This window comes from Myiozetetes cayanensis, unplaced genomic scaffold (assembly GCF_022539395.1).
Source record: "Myiozetetes cayanensis isolate MyiCay16 unplaced genomic scaffold, myiCay2020 scf2-11, whole genome shotgun sequence".
NCBI lineage: Eukaryota > Metazoa > Chordata > Aves > Passeriformes > Tyrannidae > Myiozetetes > Myiozetetes cayanensis.
This window is the reverse complement of record NW_026087411.1, coordinates 5349697-5363966: the sequence shown is the minus strand read 5'-3', so window position 1 is coordinate 5363966 and position 14270 is coordinate 5349697. Positions and strand designations below refer to the sequence as shown.

General features: G+C 38.7%; 1 protein-coding gene across 5 annotated transcripts in view; it reads left to right on the top strand.

Moving 5' to 3' along the window:
* WDPCP (WD repeat containing planar cell polarity effector) overlaps positions 1 to 14270 on the top strand; it is a 146004-nt gene that overhangs the window by 95958 nt on the left and 35776 nt on the right. For all 5 annotated transcript variants that reach the window (XM_050316654.1, XM_050316656.1, XM_050316655.1 and 2 more), the window contains 2 exons: positions 3315 to 3378; positions 9348 to 9450. In XM_050316654.1, the coding sequence (XP_050172611.1) occupies positions 3315 to 3378; positions 9348 to 9450 (167 nt within the window). The remainder of the gene's footprint in view (positions 1 to 3314; positions 3379 to 9347; positions 9451 to 14270) is intronic.

The window sequence follows — 14270 nt, the reverse complement described above, 5'->3', positions numbered from 1 at the left end:
TTTATTATATGAGAATTTGAAGTTAGTATTGTATCTACTAAATGGCTTGCAGGGAGATGTTTTCCTGTATGTCCTACATAGTTAATTGCAGTTTGAGAGTTTTATTCTGAAGGTCATATTTCTGTTGCCTGTCACTTTGACCAAACAAGTGGCTGAACTTCATGGTTTGTAGGCGGATTTCCTTATCTCTCTTTTTCAAGAGACGTATAAGTCTTGATTGCTTGAGTTGTTGTGAAACAAGAAGTAAGTTGCAAGGTGGAGGAAGGGGTGGGAAGACACCAGGGCCCTTTAGATTCCATTTTAGGAAGCAAATATTGTGCCTTGTGATTGTGGCACAAGAACAAAAGGGAGTGTTTTGCTTGGGTTTTTTTTCTTTGTTTGCAGAGCTGATAAACTATAAGTGAGTGTGCTAACAACAGCAGGAGGTCCTCCCATGACAAAACATGCTTTATAAAACAGACATTATTGGCTCGGGGTTATTCTCATGCTGTATAGACCTCTCTCTAATGGTTCCTGTAGATGAAAACCAACAACACTTTCATACCAAAGAGCTTCAAAATAACCATTATCTTCTAGTAAAGCTAGGTTAAAAAACCCTAGACATTCTTGACTGATTTAATACTGTCTGCCTTAGTAATGCAAACTTGTCACCTGTCTTTGAAACCTTCACCTTATTTTAAAGTAATTCCATTTATAATAAATTATGAAATAACTGGGACTGTTATTTCCAGTGTTCTTCGTTTGTGAAGAGCATTTCTTGGATACTCTTTATTCTCCCTTTTTTTTCCTTGGTACAGATCTGAAAATAATGAGCTAACTTCACAGTTTTATGAAGAGGGGCCATAATGGGACTGAAGTATGTATGCTGATTAAAGGGAAAAATATGAAATCTTTGTGAAACTGCAAAGAAATGACAGCTAAGGCTGTTCTGCTGTAAAATCAAATGAAAAAGTTACTTTACATTTTTTGGTTGCAGACATTTTTGCCTTGGCTAAATCAAATGTCATTCAAATAGTCTGTACAATGATAACTTTGGGAAAACTAAATAATGATAGACATTCTTTTTAGCTAGTCATATAGCTGGTTTCTATTTGATTTCCAATTTCCCCTCCAAGAGCTAAGAATGTGTATTTAATCTGTAATGAGGAAAAAAAATGTGCCAGAAAAATAATTGATAACTGTTCAAGATAAACATATTTTAACATGTACTTATTTGTCTTAATTAAAGCGTAGCTTCAGAAGCAGCATTACAACACAACAGATTTTAATGGAAAAAACCTTCATAGGAATGATGTTATAAAGCTTCAAACACCGATGATAAAGTGGGGGTGCACTGCCTGTTCCCCAGTGATCAAGAGGTTAACTTTAATTCATCTCCTCCCCTCCCCTCCCTTAAACTGGTTCTGTGAGGAGGGCTGCAAATTAGTACTTAGAAGGCACAGCAGGGAGATTAGCTGTAGGGAGGAAAGGGAAGGACTCCCCACTCCAGCTCTTAGGAACCTCACCTGGAGAGTGCATTTCCTTTTCTACTTAAGCTAATATATTATGCCTTCTTGTCACGAATGTTATTCCTTGAAGGAAAAGTCCTCTCTGGTTCTATCTTGCCATCTGCTGAATCACTCCAAATGTGCTGTGGAAGGGAGCGGTGAGGCTGTAACGAGAGGGAGGCAGAAAACCTCTGAGGCTTTTGCCAGAAATGGGAATCCCGGTATGGTGCCTCTTATGGGACTCCTTTACCCACCAAGAGGAAGGAGGATTCCTGTCTTTCCTCTTCTTCACACCGTCCTGAGGAGGAGCTACATCACTGCCCACTGATTCCTAAGATACCACCAAGGCACAGAACTGTGTAAATTCTGGTATCCATGTGATGTTGCCCCACCATATTCATTTGGCAAACACAGACCCTGAGAAATCACAATGCTGCTTTTTGCCCCAGTCATCTGCTTCCTAGACTTCAAGTATCTACAGCTGATACATTGTTGAAATATAACAGGTGAAAAGGGGGAAAATTTTCCAGTAATGGGAAAAATACAGAAATCATTTTACATGGAATCAATCTTTTACCTCCCAAATGAAATAAAACTGGGGTATTTTGTTGTTTTGCATTTCTAAAAATAATCCCCAAATCTATTTTCATGGATAATTTTAAACAGTTAAAAACGTGCAATAGAAGCAAATGTGTACAAATAGAATCACTTTCTCATAGTATATTGTCACATAATAATTATCTACATCTAGTATAAGAGAGACATTAGCCCAGTGCAGAATTTCCCACTGGGATTGGCATTTGTCGGTGCCATGTTGTGCATATATATATGTCCTCAGAAAGCTTCTGATGGATGGCTTGTTTCCTCCTACTTCTGTGGAATTCCAAAGGATTGCAAGCAACGGGATATATACAGCCTCGCACGGTATGTCCACCCCATGTGGGTATTTGCTGTAATTCCCAGGAATTGTGGTGTCTGGGTAGGAAGAAGGTGTCAGTCTGTCACCACAAATGGAAGGAGCTGTTGTTCAGCAGGTCCTCAACACACCAAAGGAATGGTCTCAGTGTGCCATGGAACAGCCCTCCTGGTGAAGTTCCCCATCCACACTGCCCCTTCCTACTCCACCGCATCTCTGTGTGATACTGAGGTGGTGCCTTCTAGAGCACATCCAGGAGTAATTTTTGCTTGTGATTTTTGCCCTTTTCCCCCTAATTTTGCCTCACTGACACAATCTTCTTCACCACAGAATCTCAGAAAACTCTCAGGAGTCTGTGCCAGTACTGGGCTAAGGTGGTTATGAGGCAAAAGAGTGTCACCCCCTACCTTTTCAGTCCCTAAGGATTCATGACTTTAGGATGACTCGACTGGATTATCATCTTCAGAAAGCTGTATTGAGGGGTCTGCAAGGCCAAAACTCAATACAAATTTCTACAGGGACCTCAAAAGTCATGTGAGATTTGGGATTAGTACTTTCTGTAGAGGATTTTGAGGTTCCTACCAGCATTTATCTATGTTGTGGTTGGTATCTTTGTAAAGGATCAATTTGTTATGATCTACAGTTTGGCTTCCTTCAGACTCAACTAGATCTGATAGGACTCAACACTGAACATAACACTTCCTGAAGGTTTTAAACAATGAAGAAAGCTAAGGAGTAGCCACTGTCCTACCTCACAGTTCTGCAATCTGAATATGAGCCTATCAAGTTTCCCTAAAAAAGCTTTATCATCGCGTTCTATGAGGATTGCAGGACTTCGTCTGTCCATTAGCAATATTTGATGGAGCTCTTACATTAACCTCAGCAAGTGACATGTTTCCTTTTTCTTTCAGGTATCAAAGGTTTGAAAAAGCGTTTCTGCTTGCTGTCGACATAGGGGCTCGGGACCTGTTTATGGTGAGTCATTTCTGGAGACAGAGGCTGTTGTCAGGATGTTAAAATGGTTTCGTGTCATTTGCAGTCTTGGACACATTCTGAAGACAGAACTGTTCTACCTGCTTTGCCCTTTGCCATCATGGAACTCATCAGTAGGGATTAAGTATCTTTAGAGTAATTGACATTTTCCCCAGCATGACCTACAGTCTATCCTTTATTTTTCAAGAATTATTGTATATGTTTTTTAACTTTTACCTTCTTCATCTGACCTGATGTGGGTGAATGTCATCTTTCACTCTAATAAGCTTATACATTTCTAATGTGTTCCTTTAAGTCCAACTGCTGAGTCCTGGACACAAGAGCTGTCCATATCCTGGGGATCCTGAATGCTCCTAGTTTGTCTCTTAGGGTTTTGTGAAAAGTGACAAATTATGAACGCCTCTGCTGGTACTTTTAAAACAACAAAGCTCAGCAGCATCAACACAAGGGGTTTAACATTTTATGCACTCTCTGCCCCCTCCCATTTAATTAGCTACAAAAGTAAAATTAACCAGCTCTTAAAAGGTCCTCTGTGTGAGCTCTGCAGGAGGTTCTTGTTTTATAAGATCATGCACCACAATGTCACAGTGAGGTCAGATGGACAAAGCCAATCGTGCTCTCCCAGTCTCTCAGCATGTTGCTGCTCCACAGCTGATTTCATTGTTTTCAAAGAAACAATAGGAAAGGGCTTGTTGAAAAAAAAGCCCTTTGAATGATTCGTTTGCTTGACTCTTTTGCATAATGAAGACATTCTGTTGTTTAAATTAAGCTTTGACACTAGATGTTAATATCATTTATCCCATTAAGTCACTTGCCCTGCTAGTTTGATCTTGATATTTAAATTGTATGTTAAATTACACAATTAAATCCTGCTTTTAGGGGTTATGAAAATTCCCTTCTAATTATATAAAAAGTTGTGTGAACCTTTTGATGTTTTTTTCACAGCTCTAATCATCTGGCTTGTTCCATCTAATTAGAAAGATGTGAATACTGCGATAAACTTTCCTAAGTATGCATCAAAAGAATGTGATGGAAATGTCAGACTTTTAGGAAATTCATTACATGTTCTGTGTTTACTCTCCTCGATTTTTCCTCTTTTTAGATCGTCTTTTTCCTTTTCTCTTTTTATTGGACATAACCTCTTCAGTACAAATTTTATACCTAATCAGTCTAAGCACTGCCATAGCTACATATAAGATTCAGACTGTAGGATGTCTGGAGCAGCTTTTCATTGAGGGCTCTCCCAGTGTACAGTTGATAAATTCTCCCTAAATTTAGCCGTTCTGGCAGAATAAATGACCCCGCATTTGGCCTGCCGTCTAAAGGGCCCTCTTTCATACGACTGAGAGCATTTCCTACATGATCTTTTTCCTTCCCTCTGCTGGCAGCAGGACTGAGGGAGGACCTCTGTCCCGAGGGGGTGGGGAACACCAGTGTTGGGTCATGAGATGGGTGCACAGCTGCTAACAAGAGGGAGGGACTGTCAGTAGCTAGCTCCACAGGGGATATCACCTTCTACTCTCAACAAAAAGGTCCTTAAACTTTCTTCAAGAGGATGTTCAATGTTCACTGAGAAATTAACTCTATCCTTTCCTACTCTTTCTTTTTCCTTTCCTCTCTCAACACCTACTCTTCATTTCCCATCCTACCAATGCCCTTCATCATAAATATATATTTCCAAAGAGTTCCTCCTGGCTTATGTTACTGTGAGATCAAAACCAGTTCTTTAATGTCCTTGTTCTGCTTGCATTACCTTTGAGATTCCTCATAGTTTCCCCTAAATTATGCAACAAGCAGCTCACATACCTGCCTCCTCTGGGGAAATGTGCTTTTGCTAATTCATTGTCTAAGTAAGTTATAATGAACAAACTTTACAATAAGCTAACAGTGGCACTACTGCAAGGCCACTAAGTACAGGACTCAAGAAGTTTAAACATGCATGGGTCATTAAGAGTATTTATTTGTGCCATGGTAATTTCTAGGGAATTTGGTTTCATTGTGCTTAATACTGTGAAAATTAGGTAGCCTATTCCTTGAAACCTTACAGTCCTTCAAGGTATTAATATAACAATACTACTGCTAAGTAAGGTTTTTGCATCCCTCACTTCTGCTTAATACTGAATGATTCCTGTATATTGTTTATATAAATCAAAATGCAATTAATAATATACAACTCGACTTTACATATGTTTAAAGCCTTTTCATCCATTTTGAGAACCTCACATGGCTCTAGGAGTCACATCACCTTATTCCAGTTAATTAATGGGATTTCAAGAAGAAATAGTGGTATAAATAAAAATATCTGATGACATAGGCAAAATGAGAAAGGGAAAAATCTGTTTATTAAAGGACAACAGAGAAGGAACAAAAAAGAAAGGATAGAGATGAGCAGATATAACATAGGCTGAGGAGGATGCAAACACTGAATAACCATCATCCAAGACTTCTAAGAACATGTCCTATATCTTGGAGAGTTTATCCCGAGCATCTCTTTCACCAAACAGGACTCTGCATTATTGCGAAGAAGTTTGAGGAAATGCTATCTGAGGGCTAATTTCTTTCATAGAAATTAAAAAGAAAAAAAAAAAAGAAGACTTAGAAGTTAGTCCTATGGCTATAGCGTCACTGCTATGATGCCATAACAAGACACACATGCACTGCTGTGTCTCTCCACAAGCTTTACCCTCACGTCACATCTAAGTCCATCAATTAATATCATCTCCTACAAAGTTCAATAAAAAAATAATACCGAAAGGGACATAATATCATGAACAACAGCTCCATTTATTGGACAGTGACTGATCCAATCTGTGACAGAAAAGATCAAGCAGTGGAAGGGGTTGTTAGCTTGAAATCCTTTTATAGTAGGTTCCAGCTCTCAGCTGCTGAAAATTCAAAAGGCCATCCCATGTAGCAAAGGTAGCAAAAAAAAAAAAAAAAAAGCAAGGAAAAGACACTTTAATAAAACTGTCAGATCTTGGGTGATACACTGATGAGGAAAGTGCATGCTTCGAAGAAATGTTGGAGTGTTGCCCAGAAATATCCTATAGACAAATGCACATCAGTGTTTCAAATGACTTCTGCTCACCAACAGCCAGCTCTGTGAGTCACAAAGGTGAGGGTAAAAAAGGAAGTAGTCGTAGTCCAAAAAGTAAGCAAACTGTTAAATGATAAATTCAGCCCTTTCAGCAAGCTCCTGATGAGCAGCTGGAAATTGTTTTTATTGTCACCTTTGTTTTTGAGAAGGATGTGATCTTTGGACTGATAAATTCTTAGGTAATTGTGTGGAAAAAAAAAAATGTCATGAATGTTCAGGTAATTTAATTCTCTTTTTTCTGTCATACTTTAAAGCACCTTGTAGTTCCTTCTTTCTCTTTTTTAATTTTCTGGTTTAATTCTACTCACAGAGTTATAAATTCATAGAAAAATCCAATTTTGCTTGTTTATTTGAATGAGAAACACTTAAATTTGATCTGAAATGGTCTAATTAGGAGATTTTATTTTGGTAATCTTTTCTTTCTAAGGCTTGTTTAGAGAGGAGACAAAAAGCTACTTTTTTTTAATTCTTCTTTTTGACAGCAACTTGAGGAATAACAAAGCAAGCCACTCACCAGCCTACCACTAACCTTTGTTTCTTACAAGGCCCCTGTTAGTCAATGATGGATGTGTGGCATCTTTACATTTCTTTACCCAAAACAGAAAACAGGCAAAACCAAGGTCTGAAATAACAGCTGCTTTGACACCAACAGAATGCACAACCTCTTCGCTGACAGAACTTCTTCATTTTCTGCAACTGTTTCTGTCCCTTCCCCAGAGTTTATAATTTAAGACCGCATGGAGGTGTGCAATACTGCTCATAGTTCAAACTACAAAAAGACAGTCATTAAGCATTGTCAGAATGTATTTTAAATGTCTGCCTGTACGTTCAAATCTCTCTAAGTTCAGGCTTGTCCAAGAGCCCTTGGGTTTTCTATTGTTATCTAAATAAGCTGACAATATCTGCTGTTTAATCTTCATAGAAGTCATTCCTTGCTACTCAGGCCCTTTTCTCCCGACACCCGTGTTAGACCTACAGAGAGAGGAAATGCAGAGTTTGCCACAAGTTCGTAGCTCATTACTTTGCTCCAAGACACTTGCACATTTTTTAAATCACACCTGTGTTTGTTATGAGAAAAGGCTGCTGTCTCCTGCAGACTGTGGGGATGCTAAAAGTCAGTTCCTTTTTTTTTTTTTTTTTTATTGCTGTTATTAAATGAGGGGTTAATAAGGGCAGCACGTCTTTCTGCTAACACTATTACTCTCACTTTTTTTCATATAACTTCTCTCTTGAGACTAAAGTCACTTTTCCTGTAAGAGTTTCTGTCATATTGATGAAGATGACAGTAAATTCACACCAATAAGGACAATTTCACCTGAAATCTTCTGCATTACTGAGAATACAGTTGCTTTTATGGTATGCAGAGGTCAATATTTCCAACAAATACTCCTTTTCCCTTTAAATTCCTGCATGCAGATGGATTGCAGAACAAAGGAATGTCTCAAATATCTGGATACCAAATGGCATCTTCAGCAATGAAGTGCGGAAAAAAAAATTGCCAAGTGTTCTTGGATTACCCTCACTTTCTGTGTCACAGTTCATGCACAGAGCAGCATGATGCCAAATGAGAAGGGGATTAATTGTCTCTTTATTAATGGTCAAGAATGAAACTTTACTTCAGTGGCCAAAACCGAGGGTGGTGAGACAGTAATTTGTCAGCAGGAATATATTCTTCAACAAATAGTGTTTGTGGTAGTACTGGTGGTTTTCACCTCAAATATTAACACAAAATTAAAAACCTTGACTTTTGACAAGGTCATGTAGGGATAGCACAAGGGGAAATGGCTTTAAACTGTAAGAGGGCAGGTTTAGGTCAGATATTAGGAAGAAATTGTTCCCTGAAAGGGTGGTGAGGCACTGGCACAGATTGCCCAGGGAAGCCCCATCCCTGGAAGTGTTCAAGGCCCTGTTGGACAGGGCTTGGAGCAACCTGGTCTAGTGGAAGGTGTCCCGGCCCATGGCAGGGGATTGGAACAAGATGATCTTTAAGGCCCCTTCCAATCCAAACCATTCTATAATTACATGTAACAATACACCTCTGGTGCAACCCTCTGATTTTTGACCCTAAGTGAAGGACTAGATCCAGTGTATTAACAGTTATTCATGCTAGACAACACCGTTTTTGGAAAACCCTTTGTTGTCCAGGAGTGACTCAGGAATCATGTCAGCTGGGTGGATGTTAAAACCACTGAGCAGTTACTGTTGTTCCTATTACCTCCAGTATCAGCACAAGGAGGACCACCATCACCTCACTCAAAGAACAGTGAGTGAACATGACAGCCTTCAAACAAAAATTAGTACCTGCAGATCTTTACCCCAGAATTCATGTACCAGGTGGAAACCTTCGAAGCATAAAATCATTAAGACTGGAAAAGACCCCTGAGATCATCAAGTCCAACTGTTAACCCATTAGTGACAGGTCCATCGCTAATCCATGTCTCTAAGCACCACATCTACTTTTAACATGTTTCAAATACAGGCTGTCAGCCAGGAGAGTTCCAATACTTCAGGTCTGATTTACACAGAGCCACCTCCTATCAACCCTCTTTTAATTCATGTTGCACCAACAGACCTTACTTCAAAAGTAGATTGGTTTCTTTCATACACTGAGTCAATAGTTTCACTTTTATTAGTGCCTGATTGGTCAGTGTTTTATTCATTGCTCTATTCAACAGCACAAGTAAGATAATAAATTTGCATTGGGAGGGAATTAAAATGTAATGGTAGGTTCATCGGTTCCATCTGTGTTTGTGATCTAAGTAATAGAAGAACCTCTTTCTTTCAAAATCCCTTTTGTTGTTCCTATTGAGATTCATTTTAGATTAATCTCTTTTTTTCTGCTTTATTTCCAAAGGACATCCATTACCTTGCTCTAGATAAGGGTGAATTGGCACTAGCTGAAGTGGCAAAGAGAAAGGCTAATGACATTGATGCAGAATCAATAACTACTGGAATTGGTAAGAATTAATGGTGTTTAAAAAGCCCTTTTTGTTTTAATCAATACTTGTCCTGTAGAACATGGTGTTATATTTGTAGGGGGGTTATTGTTTTGATTGCACTGTTTTCTTTGAAAGTGAGACTGTATTTTTATTTGTAACTAAAGGACTGGATTTTTATTCATAACTAAAGAAAGAGGCTTATAAAAATAAACATCAGCTCCCAAACTTTGCCTTTCAGTAGCTGTGTGAGGATAGCTATGAAGCAAAAAAGATTTATACTATGGCTATATAGAAAAGTTCAGGCTGTACAAACTGAACTGAGTGTGAGAGGTAAGGGATTGGATCTGAAAATTGTTGTTCATATCAGCATTAAAGGCCATGTATGGCAATCTTATTGCAATATTTGCTGGTGCACACTGTATGAATAACGGGAGTCACATCCATCATTATTGGCAGCATTCGGATGGAACACCTGCTGGTGTCAACACGGCCTCAGATCCTGGCTTTAAAGCAACAGCTTTGCTGGAAGTGGGATTCTTGCTGTTCCATAAGGAATATTGATGCAAAAGTTGAAGCATCAGATTAATTGCTAAATCACAGACAACTTTTCAGGCAGAGGAACTTGTAACTCACTCACTTTCTCCTTGTGTTTCTTCTGAACTGACACGAAGAGGTACATGCGAACATTTCAGACCATTCTGATTTCATGCTCTATATCATGAGCCAAGCAGAAGGTGTCTGTGTCTAGGGAGTTGACCTCCATCAGAGAGAAAGTAGACAAAAGATTAAAAAAAAACCAAACCAACGAAAAGTTTGTATAAAATGTGCACAGTTCTGTGTTGCTTATTCTTCTGCATCTTTGAATATTAGAGGAAATCACTGAGCTTTTGTTCTTGTTCCATGCCAATAGGTAAAATAGGTTTAACACTCAGAAGTGTTTTTCGTGAATCAGAGTCACAAAACCTTTGAGATCTTGGGTAACACAGGATTCTTTTAGAAATGTACATCTCCATGTTCACCCAGAGCATACAAACGAATGCCACTACAATACATACAAATGCAGAGAGGCATTATATGCGTTTATGTGGCTATTTCTATAGATTGCATAAATCCATGACTTTCAAGGCTATGCAATACAGTATCACCTCCTTCCCTCTCCAGCAGAGTAGGAATCAAGCAGTGCCCGTCCTGAACTCTTTTTTTCAGGGTATTTAATTTTCACACTGAAGTCATTTCAAGCACTTTTTCCACCACAGCTGGGCCTTTGGTCAATCCCTTTCACCACTAGAATTCCAAAAATGAACATTTGTTAAGTTCTTTCTTTACAGGACACTCTTAAAAGTGGACAGTTACATCTCATTTGCTTTCTCTTCTCTTACTGTTTAGGTATTTGTCCACTGCACCAAATATAATGGAGATACCTAGGGCTTACATCTGATCATTATCTATTCTCTGACACTTAATCTATAAGATCTAAAATCTAGTATGTGTCTTAATTCCTTTCAAACTACTATCATTACTAGATTTCTGAAGTTAGGCTATTTTTAAGTTTACTAAGAGCCTTTTATAGTATTGTAGACTTATGTCTACAGGAAGAGGGACAGGGAAAAAAACTGAAGTGATCACAAATGTTTTACTTGCATATCAAATGTAATACACGTGTTGCTACAGTTCATTGTAAGTGTGCAGGCACACAGTCTTCCCCTCCTCCAGACCAGTCCTACAGTTACCTCTTCAACGCCCCATTAGCATGAATTATTAAAGTCATTTTGTATGATAAAGTGTTTTGCTGAATAATTAACTATCAGAATGATTTAAAATAGTTTTCAATGCCCCCAGGGACAAACTGTCACTGAGATTCAGTCTCTAAACACTAATGAATTTGCATCCAATTCATTTTGTATGAAGATAATCAGGAATCTCCCATGAGTTTGTTTCACTGCAGATTGGATCTCACCTTGAACATGTGAAATCTCAGCCACAGGTTTTGTTTTATTATAGTTTATTCCAGCATCCTTGCTTTATGATGCTATTATTTCATAAATTGTTGTCAAAAAAGATGACATGAAGTATGAACTTTGTGGAGCCAGTGAAAACAAAAGATAAGAAGTGCTTTATATGTAACTTGCTATATTTTTCTAATATTTTGAGGGGGGGAGGAACTCATACCAGAGCCAGCAGTTTTAAAATGGAGTTTCAAACAAGTCTCTATCCCCTAACCATTTCCCAAGCCCAGTCCTCTTTGTCTAGTCCCTGCTCTCCGGAGCCTTCAGCCACTCAGTTCACCAATGGTTACTTCACAGATCAACCCCCAAACTTCTCGACACCCACTTCAGGCAAGAAGACAGTAACCTAAGCAAACAGAGGCAACAAAGTGCAATTGGTGCTACTGAGGTTATACTGGACACCTCTCTACAGCATATTTCAAATATATATATATATTACAGTATAATATTTGATCCTAAATAGTACAGAAGCAAACCATTCTCACGTATCTGATGAAATTTCCTGAGTTAGCCCATCCCCAAAACTCAGCTCAGCACTACTTGAAAATAAGATGAGTCATTGCTCCTGGCTGATTCCCAAGCCTTTGAAAGTGCTCTGTCTTGCCCCAGATATGTTTAATTTGTCAAGATACTTCTGTGTACAGGGCTCACTTCAAACATAATATATTTCAAACTCAGACTTTAGGAAAAGTTTCAAACTCCTACAAATAACGCAGAATGACAATATAATTTCATCTGAAAAGTATAGATGTCATCCAGAGGTCTGAATCATTGGTAGATTCCTCACATATATCGAAAATTTGTGTCAAGGTAAAACTAAAACCAGGTTGATTATTTTAAAAATTTCTGAATTTTGGATTTTCTCAGTTCATCACATGATTGTGGTTTGTTAGACACTGTTTTGAAGGAGCCACCCTCAAAGCTAAGGATGTTTGTGGGCATGTGGTAAAAGAACCTGTAGACCTCCAGAGCACAGTAGTTTGGTGAGAATATTGCTGAGCAAGATGAAGTGTCAAGTGAACTATGGTTTTGGCAGAATCAGACATTTTGTTCACCTGATTAAAATCTTCTAAAGAAAATTATTCTCATAAGATTTTATGTTTGACAGCCTGTGAAAATGCATCTTGAGGGATGAGAAGATTGAAGTAATGGTCCTGTACATCTCAGAAACAGCATTAGCTGTCTCCTCTTTCCCCGCTCCTATTTGATCAGCAGACCACTGGCCATAGATACTGTGGTTTGTTCTGCCAAAGATTTTCTCTTGAATTATTTCTGTAGTAGACCCATGAGTTCCTTAACTAGCTCAGGGAGTTCTCGTTTAGCCTTGCCTAAAATGTATGCCGTGCGCCTCATTTCACTCGATTAAAAGAGAGAATAAATATTTATTCAATATTGACAATATACGTAGGCTACTAATAAATTCTGCTTGTGGGTGTAACCTGGCATACACTCTCCTGGAACAGTATTGTTTGTGGTGGTAGAGTGTGTCTGCTCGGTGCTGTAAACTGGAGGTTGCTGATGTAAAACCTGAGTTGCAAAGAACTGACATGGCACGGCCTGTTAAGAAACGCCATAGCTAATAATGATCATGGAGGTGAAGAACTCAGCCCTTCAGACATCATTGCTCAATGAATATCCAACGAAGAGCATATGTAGGCAGTGTCAGAAAGTTTCCCAAGGCCAACTTCCAACAAATTACATTAGGGCCTAGAAAGATGATTTTAACCTTCAAATCAACAGCTTTCACCCAAAAGGGATTCATGTTGTGACAAGACAGATAACTGCTGCATAGTTGAAAGGCAAATTGGGAAACCTTGTGTTTCTACTTAGAAAATTCAGAATATTAGGAATACTAATGTTTAGGCAACATTTCTAACAGAGGTATCTGAACAAAAACACTGATGTTTGTAGTGTTCTGAAATGCTAGATGGGACTCACTAACATTTTGGTGGTTCACTAGTGTCTCGTGAAAGTGCTTGAAGTTTTCCCATTTAAAATAGAATTTTAAAATATTTCTGGAAATATTCCATAATGTTTGCAAGTGAGATAGGAAATCTTATCAGTTCTCACAGAGACTGAAGTCCAATTTCCCACACCGTTTGTAAAATGACATTCATAGTGTAGGAACCCAACATGTTTCACCTTATTGGCAAGGAACATCATCAGTTTGAACCCTAAGTGGGGAATTTATTGATTTCATCTGAGTTCTGTGGTAGTGTTTTATGTTGAATGGCTTACATGGTCTTTGTGATAATTAATAATGACACATGCTATGGTGTTTTGTCTTCCATACGGTGTATCAGAGATACCAGTCTGGACTTGCACACAGTCTGCTACTCCAAATCACTTGTTTACGCAGCCCTTCCCCTGTTTCTGACAGTCCTGGGGAGCCTGCTTGCATTTCAAGACCATGTTTTGATTTGTCCCCCTGTAACCTTCTCTGGCCCTGCATTAGCGTAGTTGGTAACATTTCTTCTTCTTCTGATCCATGAAGATTCCTTCCATCTCTCAAGCAATAGACTTCTCCCTTATCCTCACATACCCTCTCTGACACTGATGGCAAAACCTTCTTCATTTCCTGCTCTTCCTTGGCACACACATCCTTCTCTTGTCATCTATTGAGTTTCAAGTTAACTGAGAATCTTAGCCTTAATTTCATGGCATGATTTTTATTTCACTGTGTACCATGTTTATGGCATGCTTCAAAGGTATTATCCCATACACGGGTGAACTGTGATATAGAAAGACTTGGGGGACACCTGTTTATGCTACACCTCTTTATGTTTTTTGGAGCTCTGCTCCCTTTAGTGTAGGTGTTAGATCTCCTATCTA